At 46.5% G+C, this 20,151-nt stretch overlaps 1 protein-coding gene across 1 annotated transcript in view; it reads left to right on the top strand.

The window, feature by feature from the left end:
* The window catches only part of LOC148024757 (uncharacterized), a 257,074-nt gene that overhangs the window by 186,210 nt on the left and 50,713 nt on the right, over positions 1-20,151 (top strand). Inside the window, exon 11 of the mRNA XM_087694408.1 lies at positions 11,137-11,624. Coding sequence (XP_087550534.1) covers positions 11,137-11,624 — 488 coding nt within the window. The remainder of the gene's footprint in view (positions 1-11,136; positions 11,625-20,151) is intronic.

Here is a 20,151-nt window from a genome sequence, read left to right on the forward strand (position 1 = left end):
GGGGGATGGTATTGTTAATACACGAGGATGGAGCACTTAGGCCAGAGTTTCTTTGCGGGAGATTACTTCAAATTGCTTTTGCGCGGGATCTAGGGTCTTATAATGTTTTGTTGTACAAATATTACATTCTCTCCCCCTTAGAGGAATTGAGATGTCCTCGTCTTGAGAAGATCTGGGGTAATTGTTGGTTGAGAGTACATTCATCCATCCAGGTGACATCCTCTTCGGGGTAATCTTTCCACTGGATGAGGTATTCTCTCAGGGTCGTGGACCTCAAATGCCTCTCCCTAACATTTAGGATTCTGTCAGGCCGTAGCTCAAGGACTCCTTGGCTAGGTATTACAATTTGTTGGTCATCAAGCACATGACTAGGGTTAGGCACATACTTTTTCAATAGGCTGACATGAAATACATTATGAACTTTTAGGTTTTCAGGGAGTTAAAGTCTGTAAGTTAAGCCCTAGGCACTTGCGAATCTTGTAGGGTCCACAATACCTTGGACTTAGCTTTTTGCACTCACCCAAGGATAGGGAACTCTTCTTTGGATGTATGTGAATGAAGACCATATCACCTTCAACGAAGGATTTGTCTTGCCGTTGCAAGTCCGCGTAAGCCTTCTATCTGTCCTTGGTAGCTTGGATGTCTTGTCTTATTGATTTGATTTGGTCATCCATATCTTCCAGCATCTGCTTTGAAGCTTCAACCCTCAAGGTTGGATCTGAAAAGCTCAAAGGAGTACGAAAATCGTGCCCATACAATGCTTGAAAAGGGGTCATTTGAATGCTTTGTTGGTAAGAAGCATTGTAGGCAAACTCAACCAGTGGCAAATGTTGAATTCACTTTTTGGGTTCGTGACAGCAATGTGCCCTAAGCATATCTTCAATGACTTGGTTGACTCGTTCTAAATCGTGCCCATACAATACTTGAAAAGGGGCCATTTGAATGCTTTGTTGGTAAGAAGTATTGTAGGCAAACTCAACCAGTGGCAAATGTTGAATCCACTTTTTGGGTTCGTGACAGCAATGTGCCCTAAGCATATCTTCAATGACTTGGTTGACTCGTTCTGTTTGACCATTGGTTTGGGGATGGTAGGCTGTACTGAAATAGAGTCGAATCCCAATGGCCTCAAAGATAGCCCTCCAAAAGTGTTAGGTGAAGAGAGAGTCACGATCACTAATGATTCTTTTGGGTAACCCATGCAGTTTGAATATTTCCTTAATGAATAACGTTGCGATGTCTGAGGCTTTGTAATTTGTCTTAACAGGGATAAGATGTGCAACCTTGGTGAGCATATCTACCATGACCATAATGGAGTTGTACCCTCCTTGAACTTGAGGCAGACCAACAACAAAGTCCATACTAATGAATTTCCATTTCATTTGGGGAATGTCAAGTGCTTGCAATTTCCCTGGCATTTTGACATGTTCGGCCTTAATGCGCTGACAAGACAAACATTCCGTGACATATTTGAGAACGTCACCTTTGATCCTATCCCAATAATAGCTCTTCCTGACCGTATTAAGGGTCTTGGCATAGCCAGGATGTCCTGAGAAAGGGGAGCCATGGACTTCCCAAAGTATCTTCTGCTTGAGTGATTGGCTTGCCGGGATACATAATCTTGTCCTAAAGTAGAAAAGTCCACTATTGATAGAGAATTCTTGATAATTCGTTTTTAGCTTCGGGTCTTGATCTTTGATGGGGATCTCCCTTAGCAATTTCTGATAGGTTGGGTCATGACATGCCTCTTCTCTAGCTAGCTCAAGAATTGGGTTGTTTGGCATTGATATCTTTGTGGCTAGGGATCTTGCTGCTGTTGATGGATCTTGCAAAATCAAAGAATTTAGAAATGCCTTGCGACTGAGTGCATCGGCAACTACATTCTCCTTTCCAAGGTGGTATTTGATTTCAAAATCATATTCTTCTAGTACTTCGATCCATCGACGTTGCCTCATATTGAGCTCATTCTGGGTGAAAATCCATTTAAGACTCTTGTGGTCCGTCACTAAGGCAAATTTGTTACCCAACAAGTAGTGTCTCCAATGTTTGAGAGCATGGATGACAGCCAACAGCTCCAGATCGTGGGTAGCATAATTCCTTTCATGGCTCTTCGGTTTCCTTGAAGAGTATGCTACGGGATGACCGTCTTGTATAAGCACACATCCTAAGGCAAGTGCGCTAGCATCAGTTATCACTTCAAACTCTTTACTAAGATCAGGAAGTTTCAGGATGGGTGCTGATACCAAGCTTTGCTATAGTTTGTCAAAGCTGGTCTGTTCAGTAGAGGTGACCATACAATTGATACTTGCTTCTTTAGTAGATTAGTCAGAGGCGCTGCAATCAGGGACCAACCTAAATCAGGGTTTTCCTAATAGTCAAGTTTCTAGGAAGTAGCTAGCGTCGATCCCCAGACGAACCACTTTGCGTAGAAATATCAGGGTCGAAGTGGATTTATACTGCACTTGGTTCAAGGAGAATGGGAAACGAGAGGGATGCGAAGCTTGACCTCTTTGCCCGTAAGGCATTGTCCCATTCCGTTCCCCTAAAACAACATAAATCGGGACTCTAACTCTATTGATTCAAGCTCATCGCTACTTCGCTATCAATTCCTTCGAGAAAAGTTCCCGGCTAAGGCGCCTTCTAGATATGCCATCCAATAAGACTCCCTATGATCTCCCATACTTAAGAGCGGTCTGTTGTGGGCTCCACTGCCTAGCGGATGGGTAGAGCCTTCAAATTGACCACTGCACACGACTCTGCCTCGATAATGAATATCGTGTCCTGCATCCTGGTCTCATATAGAAGGTGACGGCCCTTGCTGACTACCTGCCAACAGAAAGCTCCCCAAGAGATACATCCAAGACTGGGGGCCATGTGGAAAAGGATGTGGCATGCTTCTCTCCACACTAGTTGCACCTCCTCGCACGACCAAAGGCACTGTTTTTGGGTTTCTAGAGGCTGTTGTGTGTAGTGCTTACAACCTCCCTTCTGCATCTGGGCAAGCCAACTTCCCACCGCCAAGCCTCCATATGCTACTAGCCATAAGAAATACGATACCCTCCTTGGTCTCCAGCTATCCCATAGGAGTTTCGTTGGAAAGGCTTCACGATACCGTGCTACGCCTAGTCCTTGCTATGTGACGGTGCCCAATCCATATCCGCCTGCATCAGTACGTGTCTGTCAATCCTGGTAGTGTACTCCAGGAGTCTCGGTGGCTTCTTTGCGACCACAGTGGCCGACCATAGCCACTCCCCTGGATCCCACTCTAGCTCATCAAGTGGCCTGTCCTCCCAGATCCAAAGGTGCCACTCCTTGAACTCCTCCCAGAAGACAAAAGGGTCCAGCCGCCATGTCTTCCCCTAAGGGCCAATTACCCGGATCCTCCTCCATTAAAGCACAACTATCCCCTCATCCTACTGCCCCTTGTCAAGAGCCAGACGCCTCCCCTCCTGCACGGTGAAGGTGGTCCCAAGTGAAGCGCCGCCCACTCTACTTGCCACCTGGAGGGGGATGCCTGCTGGTGAAAACCTAGCGGCCCATACCTCCCCGGGCTCTATCGGCTCTCGTATCGGGGAACAAGCAACTCTTGAGGTATTGCTGCATCTATCTTCCTTCTCCTCAACTCCACTCCACTCTGGCAGCCGGATACTTGCTGCATCACCTCCTCATTCCCCATCGTGTACACCTCCCGCTATATCCTGATGGTCCGAGCTGGGCAGGCCTCCCACCTTGACCTGGGGGTTCCAGATCGCTTGTTGACAGTCTATCTTCTCCTAGTAGCCTAGGGGCTCTGGATTAGGGCCTTACGAAGGCCGTGCCACACGCTGAGCAAGCTGCATAGGAAAGGTGATTTGGAGGGGTGATCTAAGTTGACGTGAAGATCCATCTTAGGGATGGCCTCCACTCACCCTCGAGCCTCGGTCTACACTCCTGAAGACCCTCTTGCAATAGGACCTTCCAGCTCTGCCCTCCCAGTGTGAGGCCGCGGACAACTAGCTTGCCCAAGAGGGCCATACTTTGATACTCTGGGTCTATGATCCCAAGCCCTCTCTTTGATCGATGTCATATGATAGTCGCCCATGCCACCTTGGCCCTAGAATCCATGGAGCCGTTTGACCCAGACCAAAGGAAGTTATGCACTAGGCGGCGAAGCTGCACTCCGCAAAATGAGGAGAAGCACCAATAGGAGGTGACGTACCAGGCCGTCGCTAGGAGCACTTGGTTAACCACCAGGGCTCGGCCTACTAGTGAGAGGCGAGTGGTGCTCTAGTAGGTTAGCTTTCTCCGAATAGAATCGAGGACTGGAAGAACTCCAAGCGGCTGTCCTCAAGGCCAGCAATGGCTGCTTACGTGCGCGCCTCTTGTGCATGGAGGGTGGGATCCCTTGGTGCCTCTTGTAATAATCTCTGCGTGGCTGCAAGGTCTCGCCTGACTGCTCTCTCCTCCTCCCAGATCTGTTGCCTGGCTTGTATGGGTGTCTCTTGGTGGATACTGCTCGACTTGGCTAGGACCTTTGCAACCTCCTCTGCGATCCGGTCCCTCTTGCCCCACTCCCTGGTCTAAATCTGCTCAATGTGTCTCGTCACCTTCTCCCTTCTATAGATCGAGTCCGGGATTGGACAGGATCATGCGTCTAGGGTAGATGCTAGAGGATCAAGTGTTAAGAGAATTGGGCAATGATCATACACACTGGTGCCCGCCAACTGCCCAATTTGGCATCCGCAAGAGCATCCCCACTCTCCCACATAAAACCTGTGTAACCGCTCCAGCAAAACTCCACCTAGCCGCTTGTATCCCCAAGAGAAATCCAGTTACCTCTCCCTCCTGTGGAAGGCAGGATCTCTCTAGGCATCGTGTGCTCCTATTGCCAGTAGGAAGACCTCCCATGCTTCCTGCTCCTCCCTAGTCATGCTCTGGTAGTTTTTGCCTCTAGCATGTTGCTCTCCTAAAGCCTCTAAGTTGTTGAAGTCTCCTCCAAGGATCCAGGAGTCCACGTCTGAGAGTCCATCTGCGATCTCCACCCAGAACCTGCTATGTGCCCTAACCTCAGTAGGGACATAGACATTGAGGACTCCAAGGCATGAGTCCCCAATATCCAATTTGATCCATAGAACATGCCTATCACTATAATCACGTGGTCTCGTACACAGGCGGTGAGACTCGGGCCAATAGAGGTGCATACGCCTCCGCTCTTGCCGTGGACACCGATAGCGTGCTCCCAAAAAGTGTGCGAGCTGCCTAAGAGTACCGTCCCTACCCTCTAGGCTTGGGTGGAAGTGAACTTGTGCTCCTGTAGAAGTAAGATGTTGATCCGTCGGGCAAGGGCAGGTTGCAGCTTCTACAGAACAATCAACTTCCTGGAACCACGTGCCCCACCATAGTGGAGGCTATTCACATTCTAGGATGCAAGGTGTAAACTCATGGAGAGACCTGTGACTAATCGAACAAGCATCTGTTCGGTGTGGAAGCTGTTGACGAAGAAGAGGAACTATGAGGCATGCGGATACGCTTCATTGTCGGCTTGGATGATGAACACCATTCCCCCATGGTAGAGCCCCCGGTTGGACAATGGGGGTGATGGATGCGCCTAGTGGTACTACCAGGGCATCAATCAACTAGGTTGAGAGGGGAGACTCTGTACAGTGGTAGAAATGGGCCGCCTGTGCCATGAGCCACTCAATCACATCTACTGGCGCTATCCACTGTAGGGGGGTTCGAAAGATAATGCTCAGATGAGGGACCTTGGCTCCTGCCCACCAGTTGATGTCCATCATGCAACCCGGCCATTGCTGGGAGAAAATTGTCAGTCCACCTTCTCCCATCCACTGGGAAATGTGGTCTGCCTAACGTCCTCCTCTATTTGTGTCGTCGTCTAGCCTCCTGTGTGAGAGGTCTAACAGAAGAAGGCGTAGTTTGGTCCATCCAATGGTGCTAATAGATAGACCTTGCCGCTCCTAGCCTTGCGTACCACGAAGATTGCCACCTCTAGGGATAGTGGGAAAACTCCGCGCTCCACAACTTTCAAATAAAACCACGGCCCACAGCGAGAATACTCCTATGGTAACAGTTGCGCCTGTCTCGAGTAAGTGTGGCGCACGGTATGGATAGATGAACTAGTGACTGTGTGAGGGAGGGAGGGGGGACTAGATAGCCGATGGGTGGAGGATGTCGATGTCTGGAGCTCCTCATCTCCTGTGGGAGGGGCGGGGATGGGTGGGGGGGTCACTAGTACTGGGTGGGGATCAGAGGGGGGGGCGGCGGGGGTGATGGTGGGGGGGTGAGGATTGAGAGACGGTAGGGTGGTCGGAGGCACCCAGCAGGTGTCGGGGGAGCAATGTCTTTGGGGGAGGGGGGGATGTAGACTAGGGTCGAGGAAGGAACTGTGGGGAGGGGGGAGAGGGGGTGGGGGCTGTGGGCCCTCGGGTGAGGCGGCTTGTGACACCTCTGTGGAGTGTGGATGTGAAGATCTCTGGACCTGTCGAGTAGGGTGAGGAAGGGGGGGGGGGGACGCTCGCTCTCTAGCTCCTTTTCATGCCTATGTCTGAGGAGCTTCCTGCGACCCCCCCCTGTTGTCTCCCTCTTTGTCGTCTTCATACTCGTGTAAAACCATCCGCATCCACTTGTGGACTTGTCGGCGGAGCCGCCCTAGCACAAAAGCGTGTGCACTGTGCTGCTTGGTGCCCAAAGTCATGGCACCGCAGGCAATGCCCTGGTTGCCTAGTCACAATGACCTACTGCCTAAAGGAGTATCCGCCTGCCTCAATCTCTAGGAATTGTAGGATATTCTTGACCTCTTTCACTACCACCCGTACATTTGGGACTCCTGCGGTTGTCATTGCGTCTGCGAAAGACGTTGGAAGGATAGTGTCGAAGAGCCGTCCAAAGTCTTTCACTAGCGGGCGATAATCTATCGCCAGGCTAGAAAAGAGAAGGGTGACCAGGTGCCGAAGAAACCTGTTGTGGAGTGCAAATGCCTCCACTGTGAAGCCACTGTACCAAGGGACAATGTGCATGACCCCCTTTGTGGATGCATGGGGTAAAATGGCTAGTAACTCACGAGCTTCGTCTGCCAAGTTGAGCCGAACCATGAAGATCCCTTAGCCCATTAGAACCGCCTCCACGATCTGCACTGTGTCGATGCGCAGCGTGGAGTGAAGCTAGTCCCAAAGTTGGGCCCTGGCTGGGGAATGTCCTACTACCTGACCATAGATCATTGTTTCCTTTAGCTTCAACTCTGTAGCACGGACGGCTAAGAGCTGCCCCTTAGATAGCACGACGCGCAAGGTGTTTGATTGGGGGGCACTTGCTGAATACATTGGCATCTAACCAGAGGTTTCCATTGCACGTCCCTTTTGAAAAACTACCAATCACGTTGCGGTGCTATCTGAGGGGAGAAAGTTGCTGCAGATAGAGCAACTGGATGGCTGGGGGAGGGTGGGGGGGAGCTGCTATTTTGGGCAATGGGGAAGGTGTTGGACGTCACGGATGGTCGGGTTACGACAGGCACCACGCAGGGAGTGTTAGGTTTGGCGGACGGAGCCGGGATCGTGGGGCAAAGGCAGCGTGCGGAGGGGAGGGGGGGGATTAGTGGAGATTGGGGCGGGCACAAGCAATCGGGGTGGGGGGCAGCACTAAGACATGACGGGCGTGGAGCTCTCTTCAATCATTTTGTAGTGTATATACTGTCACCTCCTTATCTTGAGATGTCTTGACAAGCCCTAGTTCATCCAATGCTAATTCCTTGAACATTTCATGTTAGTATCTCATACGAGAGAGAGAGAGAGAGAGAGTGAGAGTGAGAGAGAGATATTAATGTCTCTAGAAGGCCCATCAAAGTCGTTACATTTTCACCGTCTAACTTTTGCCAAGTTGTCATTACATCCACCTCAAAGGTGTTTATCAGCCATACACAAGAGAATCTTTTTTTTTTGCAAATAAAGTGCTGCTAATTATACTACTTTAGAAAAACCTTGAATACAAAGAAGTGCTCTTGCTCAACAGACTAGCTGGAGCTGATAGAAAGTCACAGAAATATCAAATATACAGGCCTCTCAGGGCGGTCTAGGGGGAATGGGGGCAAGAAGCCATGGAGGGGGGGTGTATCGCCATTTGAGGTTGCCTGCTTGCATCGCAAAAAACAAGTCCAAACAGCCCCAAGTGCGCATGAAGTGAAGATGGAGCTCATGACGAGCTCGAGACTTGCGTTGCACCACTTAGTCCCATCAGCCATGAAGGGAGTGGATGATGGAGGTCCAGAGCTCTACCAAAGTCGCCTGTACAGAAAGTCTCTCTCCTCCAAAAACCTCCTAACACCGCGCCTTCAAGATATGCCATCCACTGAGGCTCCCTACGATCTCCCATACCTCAGAGCGGTCTGCTATGGGCTCCAGTTCTTGGCGGATGGGTAGAGCCTCCAAGCTGGCTACTGGGCACGACCCAGCCTCAATAAGGAAGATCGTGTTCTACATCCCAGCCTCATACAGAAGGTGACGACCCTGGCTGACTGCCTGCTAGTAGAAAGCTCCCCATGAGATTCCAAGGTTGGGTGCTATGCGACGGAGGATGCGGCATGCTCCTCTTCACACTAGCTGTGCCGCCTCACACGACTAGAGGCAGTGCTTTGCAGTTTCAAGAAGCTGCTGTGTGCAGTGTTTACATCCTCCATCCTTCGGCATCTGGGCTAACGAACTCCCTACCGCCAAGCCTCCATGTGCTACCATCCATACGAAATACGATACCCTCCTCGGCCTCCAGCTGTCCCATAAGTGGTGCTAGAAAGTCCGTCATAAAAGAATCTGTGATGCTCTGCTCTGCCTAGTATCTTCTACACGGCGACGACGCCCAAACCATGTCGTGCATCAGCACGTATTTGCCAATCTTGGTTGTGTACTCCAAGAACCTCGGTGGCCACTCTCCTGGATCCCACTCCAGCTCATCAAGTGGTCTGCCCTCCCAGATCCAAAGGTGCCACTCGCTGAGCTCCTTCCAAAAAACATAGGGGTCCAGTCACCATGTCTTCCCCTGAAGGCCCACCACCCGAATCCTCCTCCACGAAAGGGAATCTATCTCCTCACCTTGCTACCCTTTGTCAAGGGCCAGACACCCCCCCTCGTGAATGTTGAAGAAAGTCCCCTGTAGGGCGCTGCCCACTTTGCCCGCCACGTGTAGGGGGATACGTGTCAGTGAAAACTTAGCGGCCCATACCTCCTCGAGCTCTACTGGCTCTCATGCCGGGGGGCTAAGCCACTCCTAGGGTATTTTTGCGTCAATCTCCCTTCTCCTCAACTCGACTCCTCTCTGGCAACCAAATGCCCACTGCAACACCTCCTCGTCCACCAACCTGTACACCTTCCGCTAGGTCCTGATGGTGTAAGCCGGGTCGGCCTCCCAACCAGCCCATTGGATGTGGGCCCGCTCGCCGATCTGTACCCCCTCTTGATCTCTTACCTGGGGGTTCCAAATCACTAGCTGACAATCTATCTCCTCCTGGCAACTTGGGGAGCTCTGAATTAGTACCTTATGGAGGCCGTTCCACACACGAAGTAAGATACCTAGGAAGGGGGATCTTGGGGGGGGTGATCTAGGCCCTCGTGAAGATCCATCTCAAGCACGGATTCCAATCCCCGCCAAGCCTCGGTCTACACTCCTGGAGGCCCTTTTGTAGTAGGACCTTCTAAGTCTGCTTTCCTGGTGTGACACCGCGGACTACAAGCTTGCCCAAAAGGGCCATACTCTGATACTGTGGGTCAATGATCCCAAGCCCTCCCTCTGATGGATGCCGAATGATGGTCGCCCATGCCACCTTGGCCCGAGAGTCCCTAGAACTATTCGACTCGGCCTAGAGGAAATTTTGCACTAGGCAGGGAAGTTGAGCAGCACAAGAAGAGGAGAAGCACCAACATGAGGCGATGTACCAAGCCATCGCTAGGAGGATCTGGTTGACCACCAGAGCTCAGCCCACAAGGGAGAGGCGAGGAGTACTTCAATAGGTCAGCTTGCTCCGAATAGAGTCAAGGACTAGTAGAAACTGCTGGGTGGGGGTGATGTCAAGTCCCACCTAGAACCCTAGATAGTGGAAACTCTGCCCTCTGCACACCCATCTAAATCCCAAGTGGACGCCCCACTCCATGAGGTGGAAGAGGGGGGGGAGTGGGGTCAGGTGCAGTAGCATGCAGTGCCACTGTCAGTGTGAACAGGATGGAGAGAGACCATAATTGATGACAGTAAGATTAGGTCCTAGATTAGGAGCACAGGAATCTTGGAAATGAGGTCAAGATGTTGGCAAAGGACTTTTCTGCATGATCAACCAACCAGCACAGAACTTGTTATCATTTACATTGTGCTTCAACACCTACAAATCAGTTCATCATGGTCACCAAGTCCTAACAGTTGGACAGCTGCTAGTACATAACAATGGTGTCCAAATACAGAAAACATTCTTATCACCATCAGAAAGAAAAGAAAGACACTCATATTATTCAAACAGATGACACAACAGAAAAGAACTGATTGCATAAATAGACACAGAATGCTCAGAATACTCCATGACTCAGATCACATGACAAGTTTTTCTCCCAGAATACATCTCAGACTCGTACCGAATCAGAATACACTAAATAGTACAACTATTCATCAGCATGCAAGCCGGCAAGATCCAAGATTTGGAAAGACACAGAGCAGTTGGACTGTCCGTTTGTGGCTAACATCATTTCCTTCCCCATCCTCTTAGACAGCCCTCAGAGACCTTGTACGGATTTGATGTAGCTTCAACTTTGTTGTGATCCCCCTTTTCAGGCCATTTGATCTCATGCACTTTAATTAGGCACTGTAACATAAAATAATTTGTTAGGGTGAATTCATATATCTGTGACACCTTGTAGACATATGCTCTGTCTATCCTTGTGCAAGGTCTTCAATGAGCTGTTTCTTGATTTTCAGAATTGAAACCATCGCTCTTGGTTCTGTGTGCCAGCCAAGTGGCCTTTCATAAACCAATCATTCTGTTATAATATAAGCACCTTACTAAAGAAAGAAAACTGAAACAGTCTCTCTGAAGGCAAGCTTTTCATGCTACATTTAATCATGTCAGACAATGTCTTTGTAGAAACTAGCAGTTCTAAAAAAAAATTCCATATTCAGGGTGAAAGAGGTGTAAACTTGAGTGGAGGCCAAAAGGCACGTATCAGCCTTGCTCGTGCATGCTACAGCTCAGCTCCAATTGTTCTCCTCGATGATCCATTAGCTGCAGTTGATGCCCCAACAGCAAATCATCTCATTAAACATGTTGTGCATGGAGTTTTCAGAAACCGGACAGTAGTTTTGGTGACTCATAATAAAATGGCAATCGACCTATGTGATCATGTCTACTGCATTGAGAAAGGAAGGCTGCAGGAGGTGCCCAGAGATGGTCTTCATGAAAATGCGAACTTGATTGCAGATGATCCGGTTCATAATAACCAAGGAGAAGATAGCCTGATATCAGAACCTAAAACTACTAGTGAAGCTGTTGGCAGGGAATTGCAGGAAAACACATGGATCAGAAAAGGAAAAATCACCATTGATGAGGAACACACTGTAGGAGAGGTGACCAGGTCAACTTACAAAGCTTATGCAAAAGCTGGAGGCGGGTAAACCTCTCTCTCTCTCTTTTTTTTCGTGAAGATAATTGAATTAAGTAGTAAAGATTTACATCAGACCATCAGATCAGCATTCTCTCTGTGTATCTCTTACTTTCTGTTACATCAGACCATCAGGTCATCCGAGAAACTCTCTCTCTTTTTTTTTTTTCGTAAAAGAGAAACTCTCTCTCTTTTTTTTTTCGTGAAAGGTAATTGTATTAATTACGAAAAAAAGTACAAGATAACTTGATTACAAGATACATGACGCCAATTCAGGCCATCATGTGTAGAGGGGCTAAGTGCTACAAGTTACAAAGTTATGGCAAGGGGGCAGATGAAATTGCCATAAGCCAGGGACGGAAGTCCTCCCTAGAGAGCAAATCAGAATGCCGGAGAAGATCCAACTGCCAATACAAAAGGCCCTTAAGCCTCGCAATATGTCGCTGAACATTATCGGCGGAGTCAAAAAGAAAAGCATTCATAATGGTCCAGTTATGCCAACAGCCCCAATATCGAAGAATCTCTCTCTCTCTCTCTAGTATAGTCCCATCATATAGTTATTTTCAGTATTGTTTCATAGGCCACCCACCTATTTGTAATATTATCTTTACCTTACTGATGAGATGACATTAGACATGGATGTACTCTGGATTTTCTCATAGGCCACATTGGCCTTATGTAGACGTTAATATATCTTTCTTTCTTTCTTTCTTTCTTTCTCTCTCTCTCTATTTGTAATGGGTAATTTTATATTACTTAAGAAAAAAAAATACAATATATCAAGATTACAAAGTGCAAGTTGGTTCTAGGCCATCATGTATGAACCAAGTACAATGAATTTAGTAAACACAACAAGACACAAGACAAGAGCGTAAAAGTCACCTCGGGACTAAATAGACACAAAAGATCAACTGTTTCGGTGGGATTTAGCCACATGGGCCTGGGCTTTAGCTGCCAATGTCTCCACTACACCATCTTCAAAGAAGTCACCCAGCATTGCAAAGGGGTTGGGCCACTGATTTTCAGACCCTGAAGATGAAGGCAGATCGGCTGGGTAGGAAAAACTTGGATACCTTCGATCCCATAGAGTAGGGTCATGGGCATGCGGTGATGATTAGGATGGTTGCAATCACACCTATTAAGATATTTGTAATCACACCTATTGTAGCCTCTTTGTATGAGACAGATCTGGGCTTAGGACATGCAGGCAGACTAAATCCCATATGCACAGAAATGGAAAATTGCTACCCATCTAGCAACTATAAAGCATTGTACTTGACTACCAGTTTTCATATGGAATGAATACAATGTCATGATGCTTTGTACTTTCAGTTAAGTATCTTGTCTTTGTCAGTCCTACACAAGATTGTGTTTATGAGTCCAAGCTACCATCTTAGAACCTAATTCACTTATGTAACAATTTGTCTCTACTTGTCTATGTCATCATAAGTTTCGTCTTCATCTTCCATCCGCCATAGTATCTACCATACTCTAGATCCCACGTCAAAATCTAGATCCTGCGTCTTTTGACATGGTATCAAAGCCCAGTCGGGCATGGTACTACTTCTTCAGCTCCCTTTCATTGTCATGTAGCTTGAGCTTAATCCCCAGCTCAGGACCTCTTCTCCCACTTCTTCTCCTCACTTTACCTACTTGGAAACCATAGCCAAGCAGCTTGGAGATTTCATCTCTCTCTCCACAATCAATATTTTTTGATATCTTCTTCTAGGCATATCTTTCATGACTCAAGGCGCCTCTCTTTGTTATGTTTCAGCACGACATTGCTCATCACAGAGCTCGGGATTGTCAACTCTTACAACTTCTACCCTGTGTGTATCTGCCATAGCCAGACCCTGCCAGCTTTGAGGAGCTAGATCTTGCAATAGAGGGCATTACTCTTCATGCTTTCTTCTACACAATTGTTCCTCTGCTCAAGACGCTTCAGCGTGGCACAAAAATGGACCTGATTAATGTAGAATAAGCCCGGCATTGTGACTGTATCAGAATCAGGCGCATTTCGTTACAGCAGTAGATCGCACAGCAGCACCATCATTTCGTGATGAATTTCATGCTGCAGCCCTAGGGCTTTTCAAGGTCATGACCTAAGCTTCCTCTCCCCATGAAATTTTATGGCAAATGGTTTAGTACATGAGCTGCTACAGTCATTTTATCAAGCCCCTGTCAAACCCTAACAAAAGGAAGCCATAGCCATTTCATTTCAAGCTTAAGAGGTAACATCAAACATCAAGCAAAAAGAATCATCATCTTCAAAACCATAGTATCTTTTGATACTACATAGTGGGATTTGATACTGCCCCATCACTTGTGCTTGTTAGCACATTCAAGAATCAACTCACTATTGATTTATCTCAGATTTGAAGCTAATACTCAATGACCAAAATGAATTTTTTCATATGGACACATGCTATCAAGGGTGACACAACTACTCTTGTTACTCACTTGTACTACGTAGAAGATCTTACTCTACCTACAGGAAGACATGGAGCTACCTATATCCAAATGCCATCAATGTACCCATGTGAAGACCTTGAAGACATGAAAGTGCAAAAGTTTGCAGTTATTTCCATTGCCTGAAAGATAATGATATCTTTTCTTGAGGGGGACATGAAGACTAATGCAAGCAAAAAAGACCAAGAAAAAGAGAACCAAAAGATCAAAGAGAAAAAGAATAAGAAGAAGAAGCAAAAAAATTATGAAGACTCTGAAGACCAAAAGAGCAAGGTGAAGTACAAGTATGGGATCAAAAAGAGCAAGCTGGACTACATCGACAAGAAGACCTACAATGAATTGAATATCTATGTCAACAGAAATGATGAAAATTTCAAGGACCTGCTGGTCCTTGACCCAACTTTTTACTAGACGTTTTTAGCCTTGTAATGCCTAGTCCTATTTGCTTCTGACATAAGCTTGTACTACAGCCTCTGTGAGGCCTCTCTTAGAGCCTCTGGATGACCATCATGTTTGTGGTACCCACACTTAGTCTTTTCTGCGACAGCCCCTAGTGTTTTGTCATGTTTATGGTGTTCTCACAGTTTGCAGGTGTTGCTTTCACTAAAGCCTCTACACACTTTGTACTTTGTGGTTATGATTGAGGAGGGGTGTTGAGATATTTGCAATCACATCTATTGTAGCCTCTTTGTATGAGGCAATTTTGGGCTTAGGATATGCAGGCAAATTGAAATTCCATATGCATAGAAAGAGAAAACTACTATCCATCCAGCAACTATAAAGCATTGTACTTAACTATCACTTTTCATATGAAATGAATACAATTTCATGATGCTTTGTACTTTAAATTAAGTATCTTGTCTTTGTTAGCAGTCCTACACAAGATTGTGTTTATGAGTCCAAGCTTCCATCTTGGAACCTAATTCACTTGTGTAATAGTTTGTCTCTACTTCTCTATGTCATCATGAGTTTGGTCTTCATGTTCCATCCGCCATAGCATCTGCCATACTCTAGATCCTGCGTCTTTTGACATTTCCAAGTCCGAAGAAGCGGGTTGCTTCCCTTTGGACTCTGATTGAGCTGAGAAATCTGTTGGTCAAGAGAGTGTGAAGGCATGTTTTGGTCCCTGTCCATGGGTTGATCCGCCAAGGCACTCTTACGATCCGCCCATGAAATGACCTAGTTAATCACAGGAGAAACAATGGCCAGCAAAAGTACCCCACTTGAGCCCGAACCAAAGAGGTTGCATGCCCGTACAATTGAGATGCAACCAATTGGGTCGCGGCTCATTTACTGGCAGTGTCCTACAGTATGCACAATCTATTCCTATTGGTTGCCTTTAGGCTTGGGGGATCAATACATGGCCTTAGGCAGCCTTTGCATCCTTGAGAAGGGCCCAGTAAACCGCTGTGCAATTCTCAACTTCCACCCAAATTAGACATTGTTACTTTAGCAAAGATTGGAATTTTGGCAGTGGATGCCAAGAGACAATATGCACCAGTTGCTTGTCAAAGAAAAGGGGATGCATTTGGAGGAGGATATCCTCAGCCAAAGCAGAAAGAAGAACAACCTCACAAAACCCACGCAGACCAGCAAAGATCTCCTCCATGCCATCGGTCTAAAAAATAGAGGTCAACCATTGACGAATCTTGGCAAGCACGGGAATCGGACCCGTGAAGAAGATAATGACACCTCACTCATGAAAGGTCAAAAAGGAGCGAAGAACTAGTGAGTCCGCACTTCTGTATCCAGAACCTCCTCCTCTGCACAGGCAAGGATGGCTCGATGATTATGCTCAACATATTCTTCCGGGAGGGAATTTGCAAACTCAAGCAACTGCCCAATTTGGTTGTGACAAATCTTGTAAAGCGGAAGCTGCTGTTTCACGAGCGGTGAAGTATGGAATCATACATCACAACCCAAGAAGACGAGAAAAAAATACCAGTTGTCATATATGACTCTGCTGAGGTACTAAACTTGATTAGAAACTCCAAGAACACATGACCAAACACTAGCAAACCCAATCCATCAAACAACAATAATACCTCTTGAAGCCTGAAGCACACATAAAGAAGAGCAACAAACGACATAACACATACATGAAGGTCTTGTGTTTTTTTTTTTTTTGGGTGGGGGGGGGCGTGGAGTCCACCACGCATCTGTATCTCTAGTTTTTACAAAGCCTCGAAGCAAATTGCATCTCATGCAACTTAGAAACAAAAAACGCTAAGCAAGCATATAAAAAACACATTTGCAAAACACACAATCAGACTTTCTCAAAACACTATATTCTAAATCCAAAACACATTTAACTTCCCTTTTAGCACATCAACTTCATACTTTCTATGCATTATGAAATTTCAATCTGTACTCCAATGATTTGCTATGTGTCATGATTCTCTACTTCACATTTATCAAGTTTACACATGCAAATACTTGCAGACTTACTTCCCAAGAATTTGGCACTGAAATCAACTCCAACTCGGAAAAATCTCCATAATCACAATGGTAGCCTCCAACTACAAACACATTAACCATCCACTTACGAACAGGATCATGGTGGCTCCTCACAAATCACACTAGGAGATCAACAATGACTAAGAGCTTCTTCAAAACTTCAGTCAGCTTCCATGGCGAAAAACCCCTGCTAACGTGCCACCACAGCCAGTTCATACGCATGCAAGTTGGCCCCATCAATCATTGAACTAGCAGCCAAATCAGCACTGCCATAATATCACGTAAACCAGTCCCTCATAAGCATGCGATCTAGCCCTCCAAGCTCTAGCAAGTTGAACAAGCCCATGGCAAACCGCTCCATACTGCAGTTCACTTATCAAAAGCACTCTCCACGTAGAGAAGTGGCCCCTTCTAGCATTCTGATAGACAACCACCGCGAACGATAATTATGTACGGCTGCCTTAATCATGATGATCAATCTCCTTCATTAGGCCCTGCTCTCCAGTTTATGCTTCCTCCTCCCCTCAATACGAATACACTTCCACTTTTATAGCTTCCCAAAAAAAAACAGCTAGTGTTTTTAAAGCTTTTTTAAATATTTTCCTTTTAAAATTTACATTAAGGCCTAATAGCCTTAGCCATTAAAAAATATTTTAACGTGCCTATTCCAAGCTTCACTTCCTTTCTTCCTTCAATGACCTTTTGGGAGCACCATAATAAATCATTCAAACTAAAGTGAGTAATTCCAAAAACTGATGTGTACTTCAAAGTACTCTCTCCTTGTAAAACCCAATACGTAACCATGTAGACAAAGTCCATCCTCTTCTTATACGATAATCAAAGCATGCTAGTAAGATCTATGAGATCATGTAATCAACAGCTCCCCTTATTCTCAAGAGTAAGGCAAACCCAAACAAAACAGAGTGTCGAAGAAACCCAAGCTTGAGGAAGAATAACAACTTCTAAATAAAATCCAAGCACAAATCTTGGAGCTCAAAGCACGAAGTATCGTCTTTTTTTTTTCCCCAGAAAAGAGAACTCTATTAATAACACGTGGGAGAAAGTCCCCCTAAGGTAAATACAAAGTACAAGAAACTCTGTGAAGAGTAACTAAGTACATCAAAGATACAATGGTTGTGTAAACAACCAATCTGGTGGGCTAAAGTGCCAGAGCATTTGAGGGACAGTGTGAAAGAAGGTGTCTAAATCCCAAATCCTCAAGAAAGCCTCTCTTTTCTTCCTCATCCTCTCAGAGTTGCCCTGCAACCTCTCCCATCTCCCACGGAGAGTATGGACTATCTCTGTCAAAATCCTCGATAAAGACTCCCCAGTGGGTATATCCTGAAGATCAATGACCTAGCTACATCTTGCAATCCATATGTACCAGGCTATAATGCTGGAAATCAGCTCCCATCTGTGACAATGTCCCTGAGTCCACTGTGTCTGTGAGTAGTCTAGGGTAGGGATCCTGCTCAGATGCTGTCCAATGATGAGAAAAGAAATGCTCCCTTGAGTGTCCTCATAGCCGCAAGCTGGACCTCTGTCAGTGACCCAAGCTACAGCCCCCCATGTTGCCACGATAGACTTTATTGTACCATGGAATACTATCCTAAGAGCTCTCCTCCAAATCTCTTGGGCTCTAGGACACTCCTAGAGGCAATGTCTTGTGTCTCCTCTGGCTCACCACATAGCACGTAAGCCACTGGGTCCCTGCCATATCCTAGCCAAGTGCCAACTGCTAAACTCCTATGGGCTAGAAGCCATAGAAAGAGAGATATCTTCCTGGGATTGAAGATGTCATGTAGCCACCTCCAAAAGTCGTATAGGAACTCATCTGAGACTCCCTCTCTATGCCAATGAGGGATGGCTGCAAGCTGTGCTCTAATCATGCTCATCTGTATCCTCTATCCCAATCTAGTAGTGTAGCCAAAGAAGGGGATGTTGGATGGCCTATCAAGGAAGGGATCCCTCCACACCCACTCTCTTTGATCCCACTGAAGTCTCTGTAGAGGCCTCCTCTGGTATGCCCAATATCTCCATCCATCTATAAGACAAGTGGTTGGGTCTGGGTCTATGTGCCATATTCTTTGAAAGTGTGCCACTACTCTGATTCTCTACTTGGAGAAGCCACTGAGTGTTGTAAGGTCAAGGTCCTCTCGCTGGAGGTGGCCATTCTCCTCAACTGTGAAAGTGAATGTCCTATCTCTACTATACGCAATGACTACTAGAAAGTATTGTCTTTTGATGCACCTTTTTCAAGAAAAATTCAAACCTCCCCTATGTCTTCCAATGAGAAATATGCTTTGAAGATCAACTCCGTGCTCAGTGACACATGGATTTTGAAGAGGAAGTGCATAGTCAAAACTTGCCATGCCATCATACAAACAATGCTATACACAGATATGGATGCATTGAGAAGATTTGTGACTAGTCTGGTCTATGAGTGCCTGTGTATCATGAAAGATGCAAGCATAATTCCTTGATTATTTTATGATCCTTAACCTCACCTCTCAACACTCAATGTTAAAAAAAATATTGTACTCTGCTCCACCAACCCAAATCTCACAATAACTTTGAAAAATAGTGGTCCTGATGATGTTGACCAAGTAAACAACCCTTCTTACAACTGAAGGAGTTCTTTACGACCTTCAAACTCACCCAACCACCTTTCCCTCTTAATCTAAAGTTCCTAATTTAGTGATGGATATCCCAACACTCGTGCATGCACAATAAAAGGTGCTCTCTCAAGTGCGCATGCTTCTACGTTTTACTGCATATAGTTGCAATAGGCATCATGCGGTGCTAGTGCTCAACGATGGTGCAAAGAACGTATTAACCCAACCCATGGCATGGAAGCAATTGAGAAAATCAGGAGAAGACCCTTGAGTGCAGTGCATGTGACAAGTGCAAGGTGAAGTGCTCATGAACCCATAATCCTTGTAATGTGCAAAGATATTGGCAAGAAAGTATACCTGATTTAGAATGTCTAGCAACAATCATCAAAATCCTGCTCCAATCAAGACAACCAGTCACTCAAAAAATCAAACAAAAAAAATCCTATCAAGAAGACAACTCTAAGGGTTTTCTGTTTACGTGAAAATGCTTGACACTGCCTAACCATATGAGCGAGGCGGAGAATCACCCATACTAGAGGCTTCAGGAGTAGCAGTGAACTCATCATGAAGATGCTTGCTGCATTTGATAGACGGTTGAACATCAAGAGGGGGTGATGCCATCTCCTCGGTGCAATTGACCATGTCATCTTCTTCAGCTGTGTCTTCTTCCATTTCTATAGCTGGACCCAGGGATTCAAGCAATGGGTCCATGGCAGCCTAATCTAGGCCTTCCATAAATGGGCAGGCCCATCAGAACATTCTCCCTCCATTTCCACAGGTTGGCTTGGCCCGACACACAGCAGGCAAAGCCTAGAAGAGCAACAGGCTGTGCAGGAGGAAAACCACCCACCAGCCACAGGCAGGGCATCCTACACAGAGGACAGGACAGCAGGGCGGCCTGCTCAGAAAGCAGGAGAGCAGGATGATGAGCAGATATGTAGGGTGGGTCCTTGCACAGGTCGCGAACAGGGTGCAGAATAGTTTGCAGCAGCTCC

This window comes from Lygodium microphyllum, chromosome 15, assembly GCF_053477565.2.
Source record: "Lygodium microphyllum isolate KBCC chromosome 15, Lygodium_microphyllum_v1.1.10, whole genome shotgun sequence".
In the NCBI taxonomy this organism is placed as follows: Eukaryota; Viridiplantae; Streptophyta; class Polypodiopsida; order Schizaeales; family Lygodiaceae; genus Lygodium; species Lygodium microphyllum.